At 42.2% G+C, this 26207-nt stretch overlaps 1 protein-coding gene across 3 annotated transcripts in view; it reads right to left on the bottom strand.

Annotated features, from left to right (window-relative positions):
* RTKN2 (rhotekin 2) overlaps positions 1 to 26207 on the bottom strand; it is a 50257-nt gene that overhangs the window by 23926 nt on the left and 124 nt on the right. The window contains exons 1-4 of one of the 3 annotated variants that reach the window (XM_064464748.1): positions 25706 to 26115; positions 13440 to 13576; positions 5239 to 5438; positions 3136 to 3194 (exon numbers count right to left, since the gene is read on the bottom strand). In XM_064464748.1, the coding sequence (XP_064320818.1) occupies positions 3136 to 3194; positions 5239 to 5399 (220 nt within the window). In that variant the 5' untranslated portion in view covers positions 5400 to 5438; positions 13440 to 13576; positions 25706 to 26115. Of the gene's footprint in view, positions 1 to 3135; positions 3195 to 5238; positions 5439 to 9508; positions 9616 to 13439; positions 13577 to 25705; positions 26116 to 26207 lie in introns of those variants that run through there. The other 2 variants (XM_064464746.1, XM_064464745.1) reach the window with 2 other exon arrangements.

Raw genomic sequence — 26207 nt, 5'->3', positions numbered from 1 at the left:
GGCAACAGATCATCATGTACTCCTACAGGGTTTTACCCACAAAACTTCTCGCTGATTTAAGTGAAACTGCATATAGCCACTCTGTTTCAGAAATTGTATTAAATGAAAAAATTAAATTTAAGGTGATTGATTATATTATGGGACATATTATACATACTGTTTCAGTCTTGAAACTTGCAAATTCATCTGTTTTTAAGTGTTTGTGAAAACTAATGAATTTTCAACTGTGAACTGCCAGCATACAGCTTTAGACTGCCACAACTTCCTAAAAATCAACATGTCACCACATTCTGAAACTGCTTTTCATTTCTAAAGATGCATTTGCATAGTAAGCATTTCTAAAAATAGTTTTTTAAAATAAGGAAACAGAAGTAGTGCCATTAAAACAGGTACAGAAATCTCTCTCAAACTTTAAATACATATATATTTATCTTTGTGTCTGACAGAGTACAGAATGTCCTTCCTAAAAAAAAAGGTCTTAGATTTACATAAATATGCGAAGAGAGTTACAATAAAAGCTTTTTGTCATCTTTAATCACAGCAAACTCTGACAATTTTAATGCAGTCAATAGGTCTTGTTAACAATTAGAGTACTAGATTAAAGATTACTTCTGTATGCCACTTCCAATATCATGCTAGCTGAGAAATCTACACCTTTGTCAGAAAATCATCACGATATAGCTGGTCAATTGCTTGAACAAATTTAACATACTTGTAAATCAGTTTTCAATTCATTCTTGGATTGAAAGAGCTGCCATTTATCAAAAACAAAGATAAATTTTCACATACCTTCATTTCAGTTACCATTAGCTATAAATCCGTGTAAATTCAAATTGGATACATTCAAGCACTACGTTTAATAAAATTTAAAGCCAATGATTCCTTCATAAAATTACTTTAAATTATGATTATGCTTTTTGATCAACATTTAATACATTGTCTTCTGACAAAATAATTGATTGATACGATAATATAAATTACATAATTTATTCACACACGTGGGGGATAAATAAGTAAAAATAATAGAAGTGTGAAAATATGTGGATTAAGGAATGCACTCCCCACACAGTATCTGACATACGGTTGCTTTCTGTAGGAGTACATTCCTCAGTACTCCTGCATAGCTGTTCCTGAACTTTTGGTGTTGGCCACATGATCACACATTTTTCTGGTAATAGTCTAAGCTTCTTGTACGTACTAACCATATGATACGCTAATATATTTATAAGTGGATGGATTACTTTCCCCTAAAAAATCCATTCGGTATCTTCAATTCTTAAATTACATGCCCAGTCCTATTACAAAGACTACCACTCACGCCTCATTTCCAACCTCTCCCAGACAACTCAGTCACGACATCTCCTGATTGACACTGCTTGTATTCACAACTGCATTCTCACAAGGCAGGCACATGCACACGCTCGCCTTCCACATACGCAGGGCAGCTCCAGTTGCAAATCCACTGAAGGGCAGCATACAAAAGAGAAGAAATTAAGCATGTCCAATGTGCTACACCAGGATTGGGAAAGACAGGGAAAGAACAATAATGAAACGTTACAGATGCAAACACATTGCAGCTGTGGAAGCAGACAGGACCTGATTTGACATGCTGAATGGACAGAAGACAACGCAAGGAAGAACCCAGGAGACACATATTAATGCCATCTCAGCATCTCCCAGCCATGTATCTTGCCCAGAGGCTCCTGCCCTTGCCAAGCACAAACAAGCCTGTCCCTACAATTACTTCTCGTGTACCCAGTTCTCCGCTTCTCAGGCACACACAGTGGAAAATAAGGAGTTAATAACAGACGATCTATAGAAAGCATAAATCTCTCAGTAGAGGCCAGGAAGAACATTTAGGTTTTCCTGCTGTAAACTGGACCTGGTTAGGCTTTCTGACAAGAAGGGCGAGGCATGGCAGCATCCCAGCACTCAGAGACTTGAGTTCACAATGAGGTAGTTGATGCCTTTTTCTGTTCACCTCGATCTGTGCCATACTTCTGAGGATCATACCCTTCAGTTTAAGAACACTATGTTACTAACAGGACAGAATCATGAACAGATAGCACTTAATAGGAAGTGGTATATTTCACCCTTCTTTTGTCCCATCAAAAGAAAGTAGCTAAATGTTTCATATTCTTAACAAATTTTTCATACAAAAAACTGAGTCCTTACACAATTCTGATTTTCTAAAGATAATAAAAGTGTATTATATGATCCTAAAGTCTTCACTGCAGATAACTCTACAAATCCTATGAAAGGTGCAACCACAGCACAGACAGGCAAACAGATGCTTTCATCCAACTACCATAAGGAGGAAAGACAGATACACATTCTGCAAACAGCTGTGCTGGCAGAAAACACTATTGAACCATGTGCTCATCGCTCTTCTCCTACTAGAAGTTATCTTGCTTAGAGATATGTCAAAATATGCAAGATTAACTTAAACAGCCTAAGTAGTGAGCCCTTCTACACCATTTTATTTCTAATGAAGCAGGTCAGGGAGCACAAACAGATCTGTTAGCAATGCTAGCAGAACAGCCACAGGAATGCTGAACGTAGTAAGATCCACTATTGGCACAGGCAAACAAAATTCTAAATTCATACTGTTGAAGTCTGAGAACAGGCTAGGAAACAGCGTACCACCCTACAGGATATCACTGTTAAATAGTCTTGTTACTAGTTTGCATGGAAGCCATACCATTGTACCTTTGCTGTAGGAATATAACCTGCATGGACTAAATAATGGTTGCATACCAGTTACAATTCTGCCCTCAATTTGTTAGACATACCATGTATGATCACATCAAAGTTTATCTTTCTGGGGAAGGAAGAAAAGTTATCAGCACACTCACACTTATTTAGCTTTGAAATGTATTCAGTGTTTAGTGACAAACAGAAAAAAGAACTTCCAGCTGTGAAAGTCCCTGAAAGTAAAATGGAAATCCTAGGTACATTCTTCAAAAGCACGTGTGTGACTGACTTAAAAGCACAAGTCCCCTTCAAGTACAAGAGGATTTATGCCCCTGAACCACATACACATTTTAAAAATACCATCTGGTTTGTTTAATTTGTATTACAAGGTACTGTCCAGCCAATTAGCTCCTATAATTAAGTGACTACTCAGCCACTTACCTGATATAGCAACCTTTGCTCTGCATGCCACCCGGTCTTTTGTCCCATTTTCTGATGACCTGCCAAAAAGAAGAAAAGAAAAATGAGTTTTGAGATCTGTGCATTTAGGCTTCTAAAACTCAACCCTTTAAACATTAAAAAGTGTCAGGATTTTCATGTTATGGCTCATTTCAAACTCTTTTCTTTAAAGTTAAATTTGGTATCTCTCGTTTAAGATACGAATCATTAGATTCTTGAGGATAATCTGGAAGGAAGGTACACCATGAATTTTCTTAATTCCCTGGAAGATTTTATTCCAAAGCTTATTTAACCTGGGTATTAAAAGACAAGTAGATTAATCTTCCTTGTCTTTTCTAGCTCCAACAGAATCAAATACATTTACGTTATCAACTTTTCCCCTTCTGTACACATCAATGAATAAGCAACTTAATTTATCAGTTCTATTGCTCATTAGAGAATTGCCTCCTCCTCTGTTAATAGAGGCCAATTACAAAATGTTGCTTTCTTAATATTGTGACTTTACATACAGGCAGACAGTTTGATAAGTAGCCGTAGTGTAGATCTCAAGGTCAACCTTAAATTGAAACAAAACAATCTGTAGATAATGAGTAACAAGAGAGTGTTCTCCTTGCATCTGCCACTGCTCCTAACTCCTCACCAAATAAGGTGAAGTGAAAATTTCTAGTTGCTACCAATATCCTGACTTCCAGAGGCAGTTACAGTATCTTCAGAACTCACAGATTACAGACCCACATTACAAGAGGGACAAAATTCAGTTTAAAACCCTAGAATTTTCTTTCTCAACCATCATAATCTTATCTGGATTAAGCTTTAACCAAATTCCAGTCTTGAGCAAATACTGAAAAAAGAACTGCAAATGCACTATCAAAGATATGATCTAAATGACAGAGAAGTAACTCTATAGCACGCATCTCTTCTAATGACCTCCAAGACAGAACTCTAAGCAATGCATGACAGACACAAATCAATTAAACAACACAGCTGACTATGACTGTAAGAAATTAATACAGCTGTTCAGATATATCTCCAAGCACCTCTGCCCTATTCCGGACATGTGCCATCACCATTCTGTGGTCACTGACATCAAAGACCAGGAGTTAAGAACATCAGCGTATATATGAACTTGATATTATTTAATTGTTAAAAACATAGATAAGAGATGAATCACTGTAAAGATCTTCACCTCACTAGGAAAATGTAATACAACTACAATAATTACAGAATACGACAGTCATAAGTGCTAGCTTTCAAAATCAGCTTTCACTGATAATAGGTGATATAGTCAGAAAATGCAATTCTTCCCTTCAATAAGTTTCTCCTATTAGACCACATTTCTAAGAGCCAAATGTAGCAGGACTGTTCCTGTAGATACAATTAACTGGAGCTAAGCATGTCCTATGTTAAATGACAATATAATATTTCATTAAAGTAATAACCTGAGAGCAATAGCATCTCTGCACCACAATTCTCAACATTGCACCCAAAATATATTCTGTTAAGCAAAAAAAAATTGTAACATTATTAAAATAAACCACATATACTTTAGCTCATTCAAGAGTTACAATGTGAGAATATTTTCAACTAAACTGATTTTTCTTACTATTATTTTTGTATTATTACTTTGCTGTAGTTAACAGAAGTGGCCAGCAGAGGGTATCAATTAACCATGATGATTCCATTATCAAAGGAACCTTAATAACAACAGAAAGAACAAAAAGTAGAAATATCCGAGCATCCTGACTTGGATAGTTTTGTTTTGTTCCTCCAGACTTGGATAGGTACCTTTTCGTACGCCAAAGGTAACAAAGAAAATGTGTCTATTCTGTTACCTGATATTTAGATGCTGAATTCTAGTTTAATGTCAAGAGTAAAATCTACCCAGAAGATTATGACTAGTATTTCATTTCTTAAAGTAAAAAGAAGATACTGGAATGGTCTTATAAAGTAATGTTTTAAGGCAGGAATAATATATGTTTGTATGAGGGAAGACAGAAGGAAGGGTTTAAATCCACTTTCCTAGACAGGCTGCTACAAATTCAGCTAAGTAAAAGCTCCTGCATTTGAATGTGAGCTGTTACTCACCATTCTTCGCTTCTGCACAAGACCGGCTCTTCTTTTTGGTTCTGTAGCTCTGTCCTGTATGCAAGTATACGAGCATTGCAAACCATCAGGTTTTTAACCGCTTGCAAGAGTTGGTCTTTTTGTGTGCTCACTGCAAGTAGCTTACAGATGCCTTCTCGCATGCGGGTTTCAAAGTTAATCTTCTCTTGGATGTCACATTCCTAGGTATGCAAAAACCAAACAAAGGACTAAACAAAAATCCAACTAACAATATCCTGAACTTTTAACATGCTCTCCTCATATCATAGTTGAGATAGAAAACCCTAGGTTTTAATTATATGCAGCCATTATGATGGTTACTAAATGTAAAATGATGGTTCTCTTTTCAGGAATAAAAGAGTAAAACACAGGATGTAACAGATTCACTATACCTATTATACATGCAAATTCCAAACCAGGTAGTAACATGAACTCACCGTAGCATCTGAAAGATACTAAAAATTTATGTGCCTCAACATGTCATTCATAGGACAATAACATATGGTCCCCTCATATGGTCATTGAGAAGCCTAACTGAACAAAGCTTATAAATTAACATTCCATTTTTTAGAGTGATCCCTACTAAAATAAACTCTAAACTCAGAATTTAAATCAGAACTCATACTTTAAATCAGAAATTCAATCTCGTTACTTCTTTGGCCATCTTGAAAAGGGTTAAAAAAATTTTTTTTTCACTTGTGGTTGATATAAAATTCAGGTAACACCAGAAGCAAAAAATGGATAATATGCCAATACTTGACTCTTCCAGGCCATGAGCTTAAAGTCAGCCAGCTGTGGTAGCTTCCACACTACACAAGGACCACGCCTTGCCTGATGGCACAGCCATGCACACTTCTCATTCAAAGTATGAGATAACACAGACATGCCTGACAAGTCACTAGAACTCCGCATCACTGGTTTTTTTGAAGGAGTGGGGCTTTTTTTAAGGTATTGTAAAAACTTCTGGGAAGTCAACTTTTTTTTAACCTACTTTTGGAGAAAATATTTATAGATGTGCATCATTCCTCACTTGCCACTTCAAAGAGGTCAATCCACACCAAGCCAGCAGATAATTATGGTGAAGGACCACGCACACCCAAAGGTGTGCTAGATGCCACTGACGACTCTGATACACATTTCCTTGTTACGTGGCCATCCCTGGCCGAACCAAATATTTCTGACACTTAAAAACCAGAGCGTTGTCGCTGTATTACAGGGTTGCATCGCAAATACATTACAAGTCAGTGATGAGCGAAGGTTCTTCAACACTGAGCAAGTGTGTCTCAAATCCCTCTGGAATTAAAAGCATCTTGTCAGTTTTCAGTTTTATATGATATCTGAACTCAAAACAAGTGCTTTGGGGATGGATCTATTAGAAATTGACCAAAACTTACAGTACAATAATTTGAATTTACAAGTTCAGTATTTCAGCTGGTAGAAAAGTACCAGCAAGTGCTCTCCCTCAAGCCTCTAATGAGGATAGAAATAAGGAGCTAATTTCCCTGCAACTCAAGTACCCGAGGAATCCAGAACCCATGAAAGGGATAATGCAGATGCTTTTCTTCTTTACTTGGGACTCACTCTGTCATTAGCTGCCTTTACAGGAGAAAGTGACCCTTTACAGCAGTCACAAGAGGCAGGTGGAAGCTCACTACATAGCCACCACCCGTTCCCTCCCAACTTTGCCGGAGTGGGTTTTATTGCTTTTGAAGGCCTGATGCCATAATGTAAAGACAGACAATGTTTCAGCTGCTGTTTCAGCTGCTGTTCCATCTGCTCACAGTGTGTTTCTCCTCCCAAACCACCCTGCTTTGTTACCATAAAGGCAAAGTAAGTCCATAAGCCACACTCAGCACCAGCATGGCAACATGCTCAAGAGCTGTAATACTCTACTACATTGCATCTGAAATGGAGCTGATTACCAGCCACCTCAGAGCACTATTATAAAAAGGCTATCAGATACCTTCAGCAGTATAAGCCTTTCTGTCCATTTCCTACCTCTGCTGTTACAGACAGCAACTTCATTCTTGTTAAAATGGCACCTAGAGCCATACAGAAGCTGTTTCTTCCCTACATCAAGGGCCAGCAAGTCGCTAACCCCATGTACACATAGTTTCTCATTTTCCCCAGATAATACAGGAGGTGGGTTCCCCCCAAGATGATAAAGACCCCAGGCTGGTGTACTCAGGCAAAGCAGGACAAAAACATGCTCTACTGAATTTGTCAGTGTTTAAGACAATTAGGTCATGCAGTGAGAACACAGATGATGACTAGATAGCACCGTGATGGGGGACGCTAATAAAGTACAGAGGACTCTAGAAGCTAAGAGCTCTCAATCCCAGACCCCATGAGAAATGTCTGGGATGTGCATGGGTTACCATGACACCAATCCTCTGACACCCATGGGTTGTTTGGTGGTGAGTAGCTCCCAAAGCTCACATCAGAGATGTTTTCCATAGAAGTTCTGCTGGTATTCCCTACAGTCAATACACAAAGGCAGGCCTGGGACCCAGTATGGCACCAATAGGCTACCCCAGTTTCCCCCCTCCTGGATTTGCTATCCAAGTTTTCAACCCCAACCAGCGCAGGATAAAGCAGTGCACCGACACCAACACATCCCCAGCACCTGCTTCTCTGTCCACACTTCTTCTCAGTGCTCATTCCAGAAGGAAAGGAGAAGAAAATAGCTGTCGTCCATCTTTTATTCTGAGTCAAATTTTACACGGCTATGAAAAGCTAAGCAAGAACCACAGCTGCCCCTAAGAAACAGTTACTCATTCTTTGAGCCTAAGCTAATACATTAGCTGTTACAAAGCTGAATTTCACCTCAGAAGAGTGAAATGTTACTTCCCCCAACATTTCCCAGGGTAACAGGCCTCTGCACTGAGGCAGCACAAACAGCAGCTCCTCTCCAGGTCTATCGCCTGGTACATAACTGCGGCGAGCAAATAAACTCTCCTAGCTGGGGGCACCTGCACGTATCAATACTGCAACTTCCAGAACTACACAGGATTTAGTCCATGCTACACCTCAGCCAAGGTCACACAAAGTGTTCTGGACTAGCATTAAATGGTTGTTGGGCCATAGCTTAAATAATTGCACCGTATAAATCTCATCTGAAGGAATCACTTAGCAGCCTGATTTGGAACGTATGAAGTTCTTCAAGTCTACCAAAAAAAATTGGTCAGCTCTTTTTCTTTTTTTCAGTTCCTTCTAAAAATACGAGCACACCATCTGGACTTGGAGGAATGACACAGCACTGTTTTGCCATATGCTGTCTACTAATGCACCATTTCCCTTGCGGTCTCCATCCTTCCCCCACCAGTGGCAGCGAAGCCCAGCCAAGATTACTAACAGCTGCTGAGATTTTCAACCCCGTACTCAGGAACAGCATAAGCAATACTTCCAGAAAGAGTGTTTGTATTCCCTACCTAAGTATACCTAGAATATAAGACATTTTAAAGGGTTTCTGGTTTTACGTAGGTGATGGGGTCACAACACAAACAAACAGAAAAATCCAACAACAGCAGCTAAGAAAAGTCATATGGGTACTGCTGAGGGCAGGACAAAGGGGAAATTTATTTTATTTAATTGATATCTTAAATACAGGCTTTCAGGACATTATTCAAGGTACACTTTTGATTTATTACCACAGAGGCTTAAGTCTAAACCCCATAGGTCTACTATGCTTATTTAAAATAAGCAAATAGTCAGGCAGCGAGCATTCTAAAACAGAGGCTCCGAAGTCAAGATCCTATCTTGGGGCCACTTCTAGCCAGACGCAGGAACGAGTGTTTGTTGCAATTGACAGTAACAGCTTTACAGACACAGCTGAGTTCAACTAATTCAGGTTTTTAAGTGACTTGAGGTTTTTAAAAAAAAAAGCCCTCATTAACAGGGGAACCAATGGCTAAGAGATTAAAGAGCTAGAAAGGATCATCTTCAGGACCCGCGACTCTGCAGAGGTGAGGCGGGAGCTCGGCCCACCGCAGCAGCAGACCCTCCGCCCGGGCAGCTCGCCCGCCGCCCCCGGCCCGCAGACCCGCCGCCCCGCCCGGAGGCTGCTCGCCCCGCCGTGCCGCCGGGGCCGCGCTCCAGCGCCGCGGGCAGCCCGCGGCCGGAGCGGAGCCGGCAAGCGCGGGGGCAGCGCCGGCCTCTGGCGCTAACTGGACGGCACCCGCCGCCGCCCGTCCCGTCCCGTCTCACCCCTCCTCCCCGCCCGCCCCGGGGCTGAGGGACGCCCGCGGCTCACCGGCTGCTCGCCCCCGGCGCCCGGCTCCCGCCGCCGCCGCATCCTCCTCCTCAGCGGCGCCGCCGTTCAAAACTCCCGCCCCCCGCAACGGCCGCCTCGGCCCCGCCCACCGCCCGCCCGCTCCGGCGGCTCGGGGACGGCGGCGGGCCTGGGCCGCCCGCGCGTGGCAGCGGCGCGGCGCGGCCCCGCGGCGGGGCCGGGCGGCAGCCGGCGCTGCTCCTCGCGCCGCTGGGGCGCGCAGCGAGGCCGCGGGCGCGGCCCGAGATGTCCCGTGCGACCCTGCAGCTGCACTTGCAGCAACGCGTCATTAACGTAATTAATTCATCATGGATCGTATTATTAACTCCGTGTTATTTGCCTAGAATAGCGAGCGTTGAATACTAAAGTTGCAGACAATGCTTTTCCTGGCTCCCTGTTCCTTTTTTCCATGTTAATTTACTTTTTCAGAAATAGGCCGACGCCGCTTCTTTCTGATTAATATTCTTCAAATGAGCTGGAAGGGGGGGGTTACAGCCGCTTCCCTCACTGCTGCTCCGTACGCAGCCGCCGCTCTAAAGCAAGCCATGAATTTTTAACCATGCTCTTGGTTTTCTGCAGTTCATTTAATTATGCATCTTTAATATGATGGCACATCAATAGCTGTGCTAGTAGCATGTATTCTGAAAAGTATATTATACTATTATATACTAAAAGTGTATTAACTATTCATTGGGTTGACTGGAGAGGAATGGGACCCATCTCTTTCTTCTGCTGCCAGTTTTGCAGCTCTGGTTGTCTTCAGCAGATGCAACAAATGAGCCAAAATAGTGTCTCCCATCCATCCCTCATCCCTGATTTCTTGGCTTTCCTCTCTGAATTCCTCCTCGGCGGGTGATGGTCACAAGCACGGATCCTCATTGCTTCACACATGGTTGTCAACATTTGTGAGAAGTAAAACGTGCTGGAATGAGTGAGATACACAGTGTTGCTAACAGCTTTCTAGAGAAGACAGAAGTCTCCTGGCTAACATATGCTTATTTAAAATACAGGAAAATGCAGTTAGAAGGGAAATTTTGAAAAGCCTCGTTGCTTCATCAGGATTTCACATAGGTGCTTGGTGGCCCTGTTTGTCCCCTGACATTTACAACCAGGACACAAACACAGGGGTCTAGCCTTCAAGGAAAATCATGAACTTGGGGACCAAAGGTATGTATTCCTTCGTGGAAGGCAGAGGACAGGGAGCTCTGCTGCCTGCCAAAGTGTTCGAGCCTCACCTTGAGGCAGAGGTGGCAGCTGTTCGCCAGTTCCTGTCTCCATCTTGGGCTGTGTTCCTGAGAGTAAGGAGGCATTCAGATATTCATTAATTACCTTCGTACCATCCTGAAGTCTTCTGCGTACCATTGGCAGGACACATGCCACAACGGGACGCCCTACCCCAGGTTATATATTTATAGACACTAAGTTTTTTCCCATTTTTAGATACTTCCCCCTGTTCTTTACCTACTGCGACTTTCTCAAAAGTCATATTTCTGCACTATGTCCAGTGGAGAAATCCCATCAGGGAGCTAAAAGGCTTTTGCTTAATCAAAGTATGATCCTTACAAGCTGCGATGGACAGCCAAGTCCGTCACTGGGTAGGTTTGGGGAGATCAGAAGGGAAGTCTCCACCTAATACCGGTCCTTCATGCATCCCAGCAGGAGCCTCACACTGTCGTCTCTGCTACAAAGCTGAGGATTTCAGACACATCAAGAGAGACCCATCGAAAGAGGGGAGAACACGAGATGCCAAATCAGTGTGCCCTTTTGCTTCACGGTAAGGCATATCTCTTAAAAGTGTGGTCTGGCCTCTTCTGAATCAGTTGGGGATGGGATTTGAGCCTCAAAAATCTCCAAGTGATTTTCTGGGCTACAGAGGAAAACTAGAAACAGGAACACATCATGAAGAGACCGTTCCTGGAATTGAAACCAAAGAAGTGAAAGTCTTAAGTTAACTGAACTGCACTGTTGTTGAATCAACACTTGGCCAATGAAAGTGAGGAGGAGCTCCAGTCTCAACAAATATCAATGCTGAAAGCCTTTGATGAGTTTTATTTAAACTATGGGAGCAGCTGGAAATTATAGGCTTACTCTAGAGGTAAACAAATAAGGAAGGAATCACTGTAATTCTGCCTTACCAAAATTCATTCACCAACTCACAACATAGTGCACTAGCACAGAAAACTAATATAATATGTAAAAAAGAGTGAAACACTTTCCACCCAGCATCATCCCAAGCAGTTCAGCACTCCAGGTTAGACTCTAAAACAAACCCACTGGTTCAAGTTTTCCAGAAACATTCCCTGCGAGACTACCGAGAACAGCTGTCTCAGGTGTGCACCAAAAGGCTTTTGTCAAAAGCCAGGGTGGCTACACAGATGCAATAAAAACCACTGCAAAAGGACAAGTTATGCCCCAACCTATTTCAGGGAATCAGCATCTCTAAAGCCATTTTTGCTGGTGGTGCAGACAGCTCCCAGGAATCTGTGGCAGCTTTCCAGGAATTTTAGATGCTAATTAGCATGGTTTTGCAGTACAGTCTGTTCAGCAAATCCCAGTCTTAATAAGTCCCAAAATGTGACTACTAATAGCGTAAAGAGCCTGTGCCTGCAGCCCTTACACGTTCCTACTGACATTGACTTGAATTGGAACCCTTAAGAAATCAGTGGGAGTTAAATGTGTAGGACTCAGCCCTAATTAACGTGAATAGTATCTTCTCAAGCTCCATGTGTATCTGCTCTTGAGCTGGTTCAAATGCCCAGTTTTCCACTACATTAGAAACACTTTGCTGCAAAGTCTGGCTTTTCATGCTATTGCACCTGCTTCTGCTTTGGTTCACTTCCTAGAGCCGTTCAGTTTTTTCTTTATAAAATCAAGCTTCATAATTCAGTTGATCTGTCAGATGCTTAATTACAAAATTAAACATTTCACCGAACTTCTGGTCCTTTCTCTTAAGCAAACATGAGACTGAGGCTTTAAACAGCATTTCTGCAGGTGTTGTAGGAGGCGAGATATTCTCTCCACGCTCCAAGCCTAACTCCAGCTACGCTCTCCTGCAGTTGCAGCACACATACTAACTTGAAATGAAGGCTTTATTCCATCTCTATTATCCAGAGATTTGGGATTCAGATAGTGACTATTCTGCTCCCAAATTTAAGCGTAATCCCATCAGACAGCAACAATAAAAAAAGGAAGCATTGTAACCATGTTTTCCTCTCCAGACGAGCCTCCACTGAAGGGCAAAGAAACCCAAGGCACGACCTACCAAACAAGGAAAATACTGCATAGTCACTGCTGCGCTAGTGCAGAGAAGCCAGAAGGCGGCAGGGTGAATTAAATAGGGGATCTATATCCTGCCTTCTGGGCTTCTTAAGTGAAACATTTTTTTCAGATGAATCACACCTTCACACTATCCTTTTATTTGCCACTCCATTTGCATTGCAAAGCATTTGGCTTCCTTCTAGTATTAGGGAAACTGGATAGCAGAGGAAAGATCATTGTCTATCTAAATCACTGTTCTGCTTGAGTGTTACATCAGCATATTATTTTAAATGTTAGGCCCATCATTTTGGTTTAGCAGGTACAAAATGTCTACACCTACTCTTGACAGCACTGCAATATTTTTCTTAATTTCTTAGTTCCCACAGCTTGCTACACCTACTCCTTGAATATCATCAGAGTGTGCCAGTAGAAATCTATTCAATTCCTATTCAGATTTATCCTAAATGGAAATATATGAAGATTTGTACTGGACGCATGGAAAAGAATTTGCAAGGCTTTTTATAACTGACTTCTACTTATTTAATTTTAAACTGAAAAGCAAACTGTTGCCATTGATTGCCACTGACTGATTACCATGACATATGACCATCATAGATTGGTTAAAAGGGCAGAGACTGGAATTTAGGGTGTTTACCTGAATGTTTTCTGAAGCCAGAGCAAAGTTAAAAGGCAAAATTATTAGCCTCAGTAACTCATTTCTTCATTTCATCCTGCTGAGGTCAGTTGAAGTCTTTCCATTCACTTAGCTGGGCAGAAGGTCAACATGTAGTCCTACAAAACAAATTATGTATGGGTAACTACCTCACTCTCATCCACTTCTGCTTCAGTTTTGATTGGATAAGGTGAAAATTAATCATCTGGTTGACAACAGTGAGCTAAAGTCTAACCCTAGCAAGGTGAAAGCCATGGCAAGAGAAAAGTTTGTAGGCTCCTCTTTACCTAACTGAGCAGTGTGAAGTAGGCATCTTCTCTAAGGTAGTCATGGAGTCAGTCACTGAAGATGTCATCCTAAAACATGCACGTGCCTAAATTAGCTGGGATGCATCATCCTTACCTTTCTCTGGTAATGAGACACACGAGCCAGAATAGCTTAGAGTAAACTCTAATTATTTCAGATGTTCTCAGATAAATTTTACCCTGAGAGCTTGCTCATCTTCTGCTCAAGGTTTTTTAATATTCTGCAGTCCTACTTCAACTGCTCTAGTGCTCCAGATAGCACCAGGGCCACGTCTCTGTGCGACGCCATCAACAAAACATTGACACCAGGTGCTTCAGTGAATTATTTTGTTGATCGCTGTATATTCCTGTAGGATTTCTAACAAACTGCAGAAGGCTGAAAAAGCGCAAGGAATTGTTTTTCCTTTTTCCAGGTAAGAGTCCAGAAACTGGTTCCTCCCGGTACTCCTGATGTCAATCCCATCTTGAAATGCCTCCAGATAAAATTGCTGTAGCCTCTTTAAATCACCATATATGAGATAAATGTACTCAAAATACATTTCATAACAAAAATAGTAAGTTATAAAAAAAATCCATCACCATGTAGATTTGGAAAACGATTTCTGAGATCAAACCCCAAAACATTAAAAATCAAATTAAACACTGCTTGACTTTAAACTGCAGTGGGATGATCCTCTATGTCTTAAAGTTACTCATGCACAAGACAAGTTATAAAGTGTGGTTAATTGAGGTAGACCAGTCACATGTATTCCTTTGTTTCTGCTTGGGAGACCAGGGGCATTGGTTTTGAAGCCAATTCACATGTGGTCCCCACATAAGTACAAAATCAACCCCAACAGAGGTATCCTGTTGGACAAGGATCCTCACAGGTGATTGATCGCTTCACTAGAAGCCTTCCTGCAGCTCAGAAGGCACTTAACGTGTCTAACAAAGCATGAGTTTTGCATCCTTTCCCTCAGTTTAGAAATGTATATGGTCTCTCTTTTCTATGTAACTTCCAATCTCCACAGCAGTGGAAGGAATTAAATTATCTTTCATTCCTTTCAACATCAGAGTTGGTTGAAATTGGCTACTTGGAGTCATTGCTAATAGGGAGACATTTACACACACACAGAAATTATGGTCCCATAGACCCAGAGAGGTCATTTCAGCTGCTTAATATTAAAGGGATGTTCAGAACAAAAAGGATTTCTTAGTTGTTCTACACTGTCACTCCCATATCATATACCTTTATACCAGGATTTCTCTGTTGGGTATAGAGTCCTGCTTTGATTTCTTGTGCATTTACTGCAGGTGGCATTTGGTGTGTAAAATATCTGAGACAGCTGCATCCAAATGTTTGCTGGGCAGCCTGTGGGTAAAGTCAGAATTTTGTGCCATGTGAGAATCTAACTGGGTGCTATATGTTCTGGTTTTAGGGTCAGGTCTGTTATGATTTATCCTAATTGATCTTGCACAGGCAAGTGGAAAGTCACTGGATCATTTAAATGGATTTCCATTTTGAATTTGAAACAGGGAGTAAGTGTGCTGAAAATATCACAAATCTAAAGATAAACTCCTACGTGAGAAAATAATGACAAAATCACCTTCCTTCTGATAGCCAGAGTGTAACCAGGGTGATGGAAGTAGCCAACCATGGATGTTGCTATACTCCTTGTACAGCCCTATCCAACTGGATGTTAAGTCTGGGGACATGGAGTATACAAATCAGTGTATTCTTTGATCTGTATTTTAGTCTCTAGGTAATCATTAATGCGAACAAAACAATAGACAATGTGTTCCTGTCAGAAGAGGATGACAAAATGTGGTTTCATGGACTGAGAAAACAGGCCAGGACTGCCAAGATTAAGAGCCAAGTAGGCAAAAGGTAATTCCGGCAGGGGGAGATCGCAACCACCGACTCCTGGACCACCTACCCAGTAATACCACCTACTCAAAAGAGAACAATGGGAAAGGACAACTGAGTCTGCACAATAATTTACATGTGAAGCGAGCAAATTTGTGCCAATCACCAAAGAGAATAATATCAAATATGTATGGATAAAATGAATATGTACATTTTTGGTCTATATAAATCACATGGGAAAGGTGCGTAAGGTGCGCACATTAGGTGGAGCAATCCCCCGTGCAACTGGCGCCGTGAATAAAGCAAGCATGCCTTTTAACACTACATTGGTGTTACGAGGTTTATTCCCGATTTCGGTGACAAGAGGACTACCATCTATTGCTGGGAGAGCAGATGTAAGCACTTCTGATAGCAATATCCCAGGAAAAGGGAGAGATTCTCCCATTAGCTCTTGGGATTGGCATCATATCTTTTGTCTGAAGTTTGATACAGGCTGAGTATTTGCAGATGGTCTCTTTTTCTTTCCCCATACGATTTAGAATATCTCTGCAGAATACAATACTTGGGAAATGGCATCTGCCTGAAGTGAGTTTGTAGTCTGGTCTGATATTTTCCAAGTACCAGAGCGTAGGCATCTAGGGAGAGAAAAATGGCACAGCAATGTGGTCTGGAGGCAAGCAACGAAAGCTGCCCTCTGGGCAGCCACAGGTGGTCAAGCTCCCCCTGCACTGCACAATTGCTACGGAAGTAAATAGCGACTGTCTCTTACCAAGGCACGTTTTGAGGTGACAGCTGTTTTCCCAGATAACTGAGGCACAGGAGCCCATGTCTGGTAGGACTAGTGAATCATACACTATTTCTTTGCATTTCACACACTTTTTGGATTGTTTTGATCCTGTCTCAGGAAGGATATTCAAAGGGGCACGGGTAGGAATCTACAGTTTGCTGCAAACTCTCACTGTGCCCTAAGGAATTATTCTCATCAGTAAGCAATTGGTTTGTCTCAAGGGTTTTCCCAGTTACACTTAGGGCTATAACCGTCTATAGCCCTGTAGTCCTTCCTGCCTTGTCACAAAGCATTATTCAAAGTCCTGAGCTGGGTACCAGCTGCATAAATGGGCATTTGTCATATGGATCAGGCCAAGAAAGAAAGAGAGCCAAACCAAGAAGGATTAAGGCAAATATTATTTCATGAAAATAACACAGTAAAAACCACATAATATCTCATCACTATCAAAATACTTTTTAAAAGCAACATGATAACTATTTGTGGTTGGAAATTTCTATCAGTAGTTTTAAGCCTTTGGTCCTTAAGGAAAACCTGGCTTGCAATTATGTCCTGTTTCTTGCAGAAATAGATACCAAAAAATTATTGAGCAGTTCGTCCACTCAAGTGCTTAAAGAAATACATCCATAGGGATAAAAGGATTTAAATTTTCAGAACTGCCAGTTAATTTTCTGTTCTAAGCATCCCTAGTCCCTGTGTCTCCATTAAGCTTGCCCCTAAATCCAAACCTGGCTGTGTTTTTTTCCAGCAGTGACAAGAGCCAAGGCAGTGCCCCTCCTTCTCCCCCTCAGAGTGCAATAGCACTGTGAAATAACTTGCCTCCACAAAACCTCAAAAGAGCCATAATGCAACAAAAAGCATTTGTCGTGGCACGGCCAATTCTGAGACCCTGCTTAAGGATGTAAGGTTGTTTCTGGGCATAAGCCCAGTGTCAGAGACTACATCTTTTATACAGGCGACGATTTTTTTCTGAATCACTCCAGTGTTGAATCAAAATTGCCCATTCACATGTAAGAGGGACTAAAATATCTTTTTCCTAAGGCAGAAAGATGTAAGGAGAGAAACCTTCTGCAAAGGATGCTATGCCCTGTGAACGCCCCACAGCCGAGGCGATGGGCAGCGTACCTTCTTCAAGCTCTCCCTGGTTTCACTGCGGGAAGCCAGCCCAGCTATTTTTTCCTGTTACTCCAGTTCCCCTTGAACTCAAACCATGGGAAGGGAATGATATTGGGCTATATCTATATTCTCCTCAGTGTGAGGTGGAAACATTTCTTGCTAATGATAGTAATTTTTGCCTAATAAGACAACCCATTTTACTCAACATTATGAAAAAGCAGGGGTTGCATAGCAAATATGGGTAACTACATTTTACCTGAGGTCGGTTTGTCAGAGATTTCTATCACCCTCCTAACCATTTTTACAGCCTGTTAAATGAGCTGGGACAACACTTCATGTCACTGTTAGCATTTTAAATTATAAATAGTGGTAACAATAAATAGCACCTCATGTTTTTACAGACAATTTCACCTAGTAGAATAAAAATAACTAGTTCTGCCTGGATGCATGCATGACTTACATGCACATGTTTACTTGCTTATTTTAAAAACCAATCTGAGTTCTAGGAAGCTATTTCTAGCACTTGATTCTAACCATGTGTTTGTACAGTGTCATCAAAATGTAATCAGGCTGTTTAAAGAAAATGCAACAAACAGCAAGTAAATTTTTCATAACAGGTTCTTTAAGCAGCTAACACAGACCCAGAGGGGAAGTTATCCAAACCTGATCTAGGACACAGAGGATCACCTTTTTAAGATAATTGCCAAATATGTTTGTGCAAACAGTGTTTGTGCACAAAGGCCTGCAATAGGCGGTTTTAACCAACAAGATAAAATCTCTGCTTTCTCTTATTCTTTCCTGAGTCAGGAATGTCTTCACTGACCCCGTCCATCATCAACCTCTGCAACACTGAGTCATCCTACTTACATATATAGGCGTTAGATTTTGTGAGGGAAAATGCAAGCAAAAGCAAGCCGCTACCTAACATGAAGACCATTGTTACTTCATTTATTTCACAGTGTGGACACTGACACTACAGTCTTAATTTTTAAAAATACCCCCACTCTGTCACACAGTCTCTTCCAGACCTGTATCCACTTCCATCTTTAAAACACCAGCCCAGGAGGGTGCTTTGAAAGGCACGAGTGGGTTGTCGTTCCTCAGCTGCCCTTTGTGTCACTCAAAGTTCCTCTCCAAGCGCACATCTCTCTCCACACTTTTAGTGAGAGGCATGTTCTTTCACACACATATGTGTGTTGTTACATCTGCCTGTGACGCAGACAAGTACACGCTGTTGCTGAACTGATTTAAACAGGCGATTGGCACCAACAGGCACTGAAGCACCCAGATCTTCGCTGGCAGCTTTCGTGCAGGCAGTACACACATTACTAATCTGAACAGGTTTTTCTCATCACCACCCCAGTCGCACAAATTTTTAGGCATTCCTTCTAAATGATCTTACTACGTAGCATCGCTAAGTTGGTGGAGAACAGCTACATCTTCGACCATTTTAGGGGTAATAACTTTCATACATAATTGGCACCGTATTGGTTTCCATGCCACCAACTGAATTTTACTGGCAGCCATCTCAATAGTTGGCTAGAAAGCCATCCAGAGCAAACAGGCTTCTCCAGGCTATGTCTCTGAAGGCTCAGATTTTTGTAAGGGATGAATCATTCTCTTGTTGCCAATGGTTTCACCTCTGGGCATTTCTAAACTAAATTTACTGATCTAACCAAATAACCTGAGTTTAGGCTAAAATGTTTTAACAGAGAATAGGAAGCTGACAATGTGCCCTAACTCAAATCCTGGGTAGCACTGCAGCTTTCACGTAAGCCTTAGAGAGAGACTGCAGGGGAAATTTCACACGGCAGGAAGGCTCACCTGAGATTAACATAGGAATTAGTCAATCTGGAGATGGGAGCAAGCCCCATTTGGATGGGATCAGTCTGGGCTCTGTTCCTGCTCCCTGTGGGAGGATCCTTGGCTGCAAATTATATAAAGTTAACAGCCATCTGGGGGCATGAAATTTGAGGAAAAGATAGAAAGCACCACACCACAATACTTTTTTTTCCCTTGGTGAAGACACGTTCTTCCAGTTTCCAGCCTCATATGGAGCTAGAAGTGTCTAGTCACACAGCCTTCAAGACCTACTGCCAGAAAGACAGACGTGTATGCGAAAACATCTGTTTTTGGGAATCTTTTTACATATCAGCTGTTACTTATCTTTCAAATTATAAGCATTCCTATGTTTTCATTGCAGATGTGGCAGTAGCAGGAGCACAATATTTCCCAAGGGCGGCGCCTTCTACTTAATTAATTTTTCCAAAGATACATACCTCTTAAAATTAGCTAGAGCATGCTGTTGTCCTTTTGTTTGCTACCTGTATATATATACCTTTAGTTCACTGCACTTTTTAGCCCCTGCAAATGAGAACGTCATTGACTTCAGAGCCTTATTTTGAAAAGAACCTGCATTGTGCGTAAAACCATTAGCTGAACGTGCTCAGTCAGTGCCTTCAAAGTAGTAAGTATTAAATATGATCCATCACCTTGCTCTGAGCTCTGTAGATTTAGCAATTGTAAAGGGTAGCATTCATTATAACAACAAAAATAAAATTGTCCTCTGAAAGACAATGAACTCATGCCTCAGTTTGCACTATACAAGACATTATTTTAACATAGGCCACTTGGCGCAAAATACCAGATGTAAATAAAGGCCCATTTCCGCAGCAAGTTAGTGCCTAACACTCCCACAGTAAGTACCATTTAGACAAGAGCAGGGCTGCAACAAGGGACATAAGGTGCCTTGCCTTCATGCTGGCCCCATGTGCTGAGGTGAATTTCACCCTCTGTGCCTAACAAATTTCTGCCCTTGACACACGCAACCTGTTGCAGAAGAGGCAAAGGACTTCAGAACGGCTGTGCAGCCATGTTGCTTTTCTTGCCCAGTTTGAGCTCTTGCTTGACTGCAACAAGAATATGGAACATTGCCAGCAAAGCTAAAACACCACAGAGAACCAGGCTCTTCCATCTCACTAGCGCTTAGGGACTAGTAAGTGCTCTGTACTTTCCTTCTAAGTCTGCCCCTTTATTGTAGATAGTGTCCTCCTCCCCTTCATCATGCAGGAAGCTTGTTGGTTTAAGTGAGCCCCTCTCCAGATACTTTGAAAGCCCCATTAATTCCCCCCATTCAGTGTCCTGCCCAGTTGCAGGAACCTCCACCCTACCAGTCATTCACCCGGGCAGCAATAGCTCATCACCCAGACCTTTACATGTAACACAAACTAGAAAATGAACTGCTGTTGTGAATATCAGAAAAGAGGAGAAAAGAGGAAAGAGGAGAGAGCATGAAGGAATAGAAGCAAATTGTCCCTAAACTTCCAAGACAATCAGTATACTTTCAGATGCCATTAAAGACGCAGGTCTGAACTGTCTTGTGTGTCCCTATGTGTCTGTCCTAGTAGGACTGGGCAAAGGCTCTGCCTGCTTCGTTCGGTTTGTTGACAGCTTTTTCTGCTCTGTTTTCACATTTTGCTGAGTTAAGCTATACTTTAAAGGCAGATTCCTTACAACTCTGATGCAAGCTGCTATCACGCAGACTTTGGTGGATCTTTTGTCCATAAAAGAGGTGAAACACATTTCTGCCACACTTCCTTCTTTCTGCAGAAATGTAATTTTCTCTTCCTCAGCAGGTTCCTTATAACAAGGGTACATCTTTGACGTAGATGGACAGACATAACATTCCCACCTGACAGGAGAATTCCCAACTTGGTGTTTGCAAGCAGATAAATATACCCCGACATCATTTTCCATTGCACAAGGGATCTTCAAACAGGGGTGAAAAATGATCCACCTGTGAACATGGCCACTTGCTGTGCATTCCCTATGACGCTGATAAGTCTATTCAAAGCCAAGTCCGAACTCCAGGAGAAGGGAATACCTTTGCTTTAAAGGCAACTGGCTCTCACCTCCTTGATAAAAGATAGAGCTGCAAAGGCAGAGTCCCCTCTGCCCCCGGCACAGATGTCAGGGATGTGGCAGAGCAGGGGAAGGGGAAGCACAGCCCCGCTGCCTCCCACAGGGCTTGGGACTGCTCTCCCATGTGCCTGGATATGGCAGAGAACTGAATTTGCCACCACAGCTTATCACTGTTCTTTTTATGTCTCTGCTTATGTAAATTAAAAACTTTCAAAACCCCAGCACATAGGATTAGGTACCAAAGCAACTAATTAGTTATAGATGGCAATTCACAGTCTTTTTATGGCCTTTTTGGGCACCTTTTTCAGCTGGGAAATCAGTGGGATTTATTTCACACGTAATTCCTCAAACGTGGCAGGCATATGGTATGAACTTTTAAAAGCAATATTCCTTACCATCCGGTGTCCGTTGCAGAAAGAACGCTATCAGAATTAAATAGCTTGAAATTCTGCTTTGATGGCATGCTTTGTACTCTTCTTTCCTTTGGAGAAAAAGTCTATATTTTAATAAGTCCCAATGAGGAAAAGACTTTGCTGTAGGGAGAAATCTTTCTTTAAAGATATTCTGACATGTTTTTTGCTGTCTTTCAGTCTCTTTTTCCAAGTGGAGCAGCTTCTTCCAAAAACAAATTATCTGCTGCAGATTGCGTCTCATTTTGGAAGAGCTCCAGGAACAGCAATTGCTGCACACCTCTCTGCTCTGTTCTGTCTCCTTTCAGTGCATAAATCTGGTAGCTAATCCCACAATCAATACCTGAACAGAAACTCACGTGCTGCATGGTACAGCAGCACAAGCTGCTGGCTGTTTACGCCAGGTCAGTTTGTTGCAGCCATATAAAACATCCTGTCCCAGTTGCAGAGCCATGCTAGGTTTGTCCCTCGCTGCTACCAGTGATGTCCTGACCCTGTTCAGCTGCTGTCACTTGTCCCCAGGTACCAGACCCCAAGGTCCCAGAGCTGTAAGGCATTGCTACCCTGTGGAAGATTTAAAAAGGCCGCCAGTGTGAGGAGCAGGAGTGAGAGAGCTTTGTTAAAAGGCTCCAGCTCATTCACGTGCACGTTACAACTTAGTGCTTAGACTTTGATCCCCTGAGGAAAAAGGCATTGGAACCTTGGTATGTTCTTCTTCTTCCCCTTCCAAGTAAGCACAGCAGAGAGCAACTCAGTTGGAAGGCAAGTCCACCCAACTTTTCCTCTCTCTCAAGATGTTAGTTATATTTTGTTTATCCTCCTAACCAACTGAAGTAACTTTTTTTGAGGAAAAATCAGGATGGCTGAAGTGCAGGCCAGACCTGCTGCTGACACTCCTCCCCAACTTATTATTCTTCTGACTTGGAAAATATGCCCACAGCCCTCTCACACCTGACAACTCTCACCAGGTATGGGCTAAATGGTCGAATCAACCCAGGAGAGAATGCTTTGTTCTCTTTTTTTACCCAGAAGACCGTGCAACAGTGTGGGTAGAGTAAAGCTAAACAACTTTCTGGAGTCAGGTCCAGCCAGGGGTTACCTATGGGAACACTAATGAGCTTGGAGAGTCTGCAGAAAGGCTGGAAGCCGATTGCAGACTGGGTGGGATAAGCTGCTGCAGGACCAAGAGCGCACTCACAGCACGCTGCCTCTCTTGTTGCTGTGACAACAAAACTCATTTGAAAACACACTTGGGTTTTTTGGTTTTTTACTTCAGAAGATGGTAAATTGACTTTCAGTGATCAGATTGAAGCCCCCTGAAAGAGAAGGCAACAACTAAGCAGCACCAAACACAATACGTACATTCGTGTTCTCCTCCTCCCCATTCACTCTCTTTCCAAGCAGAGTCCCACTCAATCAGTATGCTAGAAATGCACCACAGAAAGTCTCTTTCGTACTGGGTGGGTATGAGTGCCTGTGGCAGTAGAATAAACTTTGCTGTATGTTTGATGTATCCTGAATATATCTGCATGCAAAGCTAATATGAATCCCAGTCTCAGGCACCAGTAATGTAAAAGTCCCTAAAATACTTTCAAGTTTCCAAGGTCTTTCCTTAGCTTTTACTACTCACTTGTTACTTCCTCTCAATAAAGAGAGAGAACATGGTAAATATTAAATGCAGGTAGGTTTCAGCTGCTCAAATTACCATGTGCATTTCTGGTTCACACTCAAACACCAAGAAAAACATGGCACTTCCCAGCATACAAATTAACTGAGCTGAATAGGCATACCTATTTCGGGCACAGCTTTTACAGGGGAATGGGGTGCTACTTGCCAGAGCCAAACTCACAATCCCATCTGTATGCAGTGGCAACGGATGTGCAGTTGTGTGCATCTATCTATATATACCCATATATAGATAGTAAAACTTCCCCAACAGAAACTCTGTGAAGATTCACGTCTCCTATAAACTGGCTAGATCACACAACGAAGGCCTGGGTGGGGAGCACCGGCAAAAAGGGGAGAGACAAAAATTGCTGACGCCCCTGTTCATAGCAAACCAGTAAACAAACAAGGGAAATCAGAGGCTGCGGAATGCAGCCAAAGTGATCGTAGTAAATCCAGTTCCATACCACATCAAAAAGGCCCCCACAAACATGTCAGCATTGCGAGCCTGAAGGGGAAAATGGCTGCAGGTAAAAACCAAAACGGACTCACCTATTTTCCTTGTATCGGATGGAAAAAAAATAAATCAGAAGATAAACAACTAGGGTAACTCTTGAAAAGAAAACTGATTTTATAATATGCCCTTTTCTAGTCACCTTCAGTAAAGTGGAATTATCAGCCAAGCAAAATTTACTTCACTTTTGAAATATGATTTTTAAGCTTGTAGGAACCCTTAAACTAGGATGAAGTCAGATAATCAGTGTCCACCCAAAATCAGCAACTAAGGGACCCAGTACAGCAGATACAGATCACTACCTGAAAAAAAAGCTGAATATTCTACCTTCCTTGGAGCACCAAGCACGTCGGTACATGCTGGTTTCATTTAAATAACTTTTATCCTTCTGGAAACCTTATTGCAAAGTGTTTAAAGAGATCTTGAAAGAGAGAGATGCATACAAATAAACTGGATAATGCCTCCCCTGCACTTGGCAAAATCTCAGAGATTAGTCATACATTATGGCTGTGTAAATCTGGGCTTTGTGTAAGTGATAGTGTTAGGTTCTACCCACTCCAGGTTTAAACCACAGGGGATGAAGCGCAGACATGTAATGGTTGATGTACATCCTTCACTGTAAAATGCACACTTACAGATATATCAAAGGGAGACTGTTCCTTTCTGAATGCTGAGAGAACGACTGAACTGCACATCTGAGTGGGAGCATTAGGAGTAGACAACTGAAGAGATGAGGAGTTGGATCCCAATCCAGCAAAACAAATATTTAGAGTGCAAATAAACCCTGAGAAATCTTGGAAGAACTGCTGGGGCTAGGTGGTTGGTGGATTTCAGATCTAACTGACCAAAACCACACAGCTTAGGCTGCAGATCAATGGGCTCCTTCAAAGCCATCAACATTTTCTGTTCCCAAGACCACGAGGGCTCTCTTTACTGTCAGCAGGAGGGGGCGGTGGGTGTCAGCTGTTCTAAATGCGAATGGATCCTCAGGTAGCATCCCACCAGGTGAAGTCTACCTCGCTTGTGTAGCATTTGTCTGCATCTTTGAGCATCAGCACCAAGTACCTTCCCCTGATGTGAAAGAGAAGGTAGGAAGGGAATGGGCACAATAGAAAGAGGTAGCAGGCAACAGAGGACAACAGCAAAGAAAATGGGGACCAAAATAGGGTCAGGCCTATACCTCTGGTCCTGCCAGCGCTGGCCTCCTTCAAAGAAAGAGTCAGGAGCCCCAGATTTGGAGGCAAGCACGGTTCAAAACTATTCAGCTACTCCTTCATGACTTCTCACCTGGTTTTTGCTACTGCTTGATGACAAAAGAAGAGAAAAATCACCACATTTAGACAAGGTAATACAGGACAACTAACTCATGCAAAATGTTGCAGCCTGGATGGTAGCCCACACCGTTTAGAGATTAGCTGAAGCCCTACAATGCAATTTGAGTAACTCCTCCTGATGTGCCATCTGGTGAATTGTTTACTGGGAGCATCTTATTCACATCAATGCGTGTGAATTTTCTCAGTGTTTAGGACTCTGCCTTTATATTGCACTCAAGGAACAGATATATTAGCACAGAATTAAACTTTACCGCAGTGCTTTCTCTCACAGTAATAAAAAACAAATCTGCAGCGTATTACCACTATGGCCCCAAGCACTAGGTTTTAGAAGAGCAATACTTCACTATTACCTTGAAAAGGCTGCTAGTGTACAGTGAGCCTTGCTCATGTTTCCAAAAATTTGTAAAAATAGATACGCCTATGTGGTATAAAAAAAAAAAAAAGGCTTAGAAGCATATTCCCCTGTGGAGGGGACCCACTGGCAGCGTGCTCTAACACCAGTGACATTCACTCCTTGTACTCAAAATAGAAATCCCATTACTACCTGCCTCCCCCTCCCTAAATCCTGAGGTGAAACTAGAGTCATATTTAGGGAAAAAAAATATTTCTGGCTACTAAGCATGGCTTTAAGAAACCACACACAATTATATTCCCAGAAAGCCCAGGCCAGGTTATACCCATTTGCACAGGCCAGTGTCGTTTCGCTGTTAAACAGCCTTAACTGCCTTATCCTCCAGCACCTCCCCAACACCCCCCACGCTGGCTGCTTTTTCATCGCCGCCGCTAAGAGGAGCCCGCAGAACCCCGCAAACCCCAACCACCAGGTGCCCGAGAGCGAGCGGGGGCGGGGGG

This window comes from Phalacrocorax carbo, chromosome 13, assembly GCF_963921805.1.
Source record: "Phalacrocorax carbo chromosome 13, bPhaCar2.1, whole genome shotgun sequence".
Classification (NCBI taxonomy): Eukaryota; Metazoa; Chordata; class Aves; order Suliformes; family Phalacrocoracidae; genus Phalacrocorax; species Phalacrocorax carbo.
Note: the sequence above shows the minus strand (reverse complement) of the source record. Positions and strands in the feature narration are given on the sequence as shown.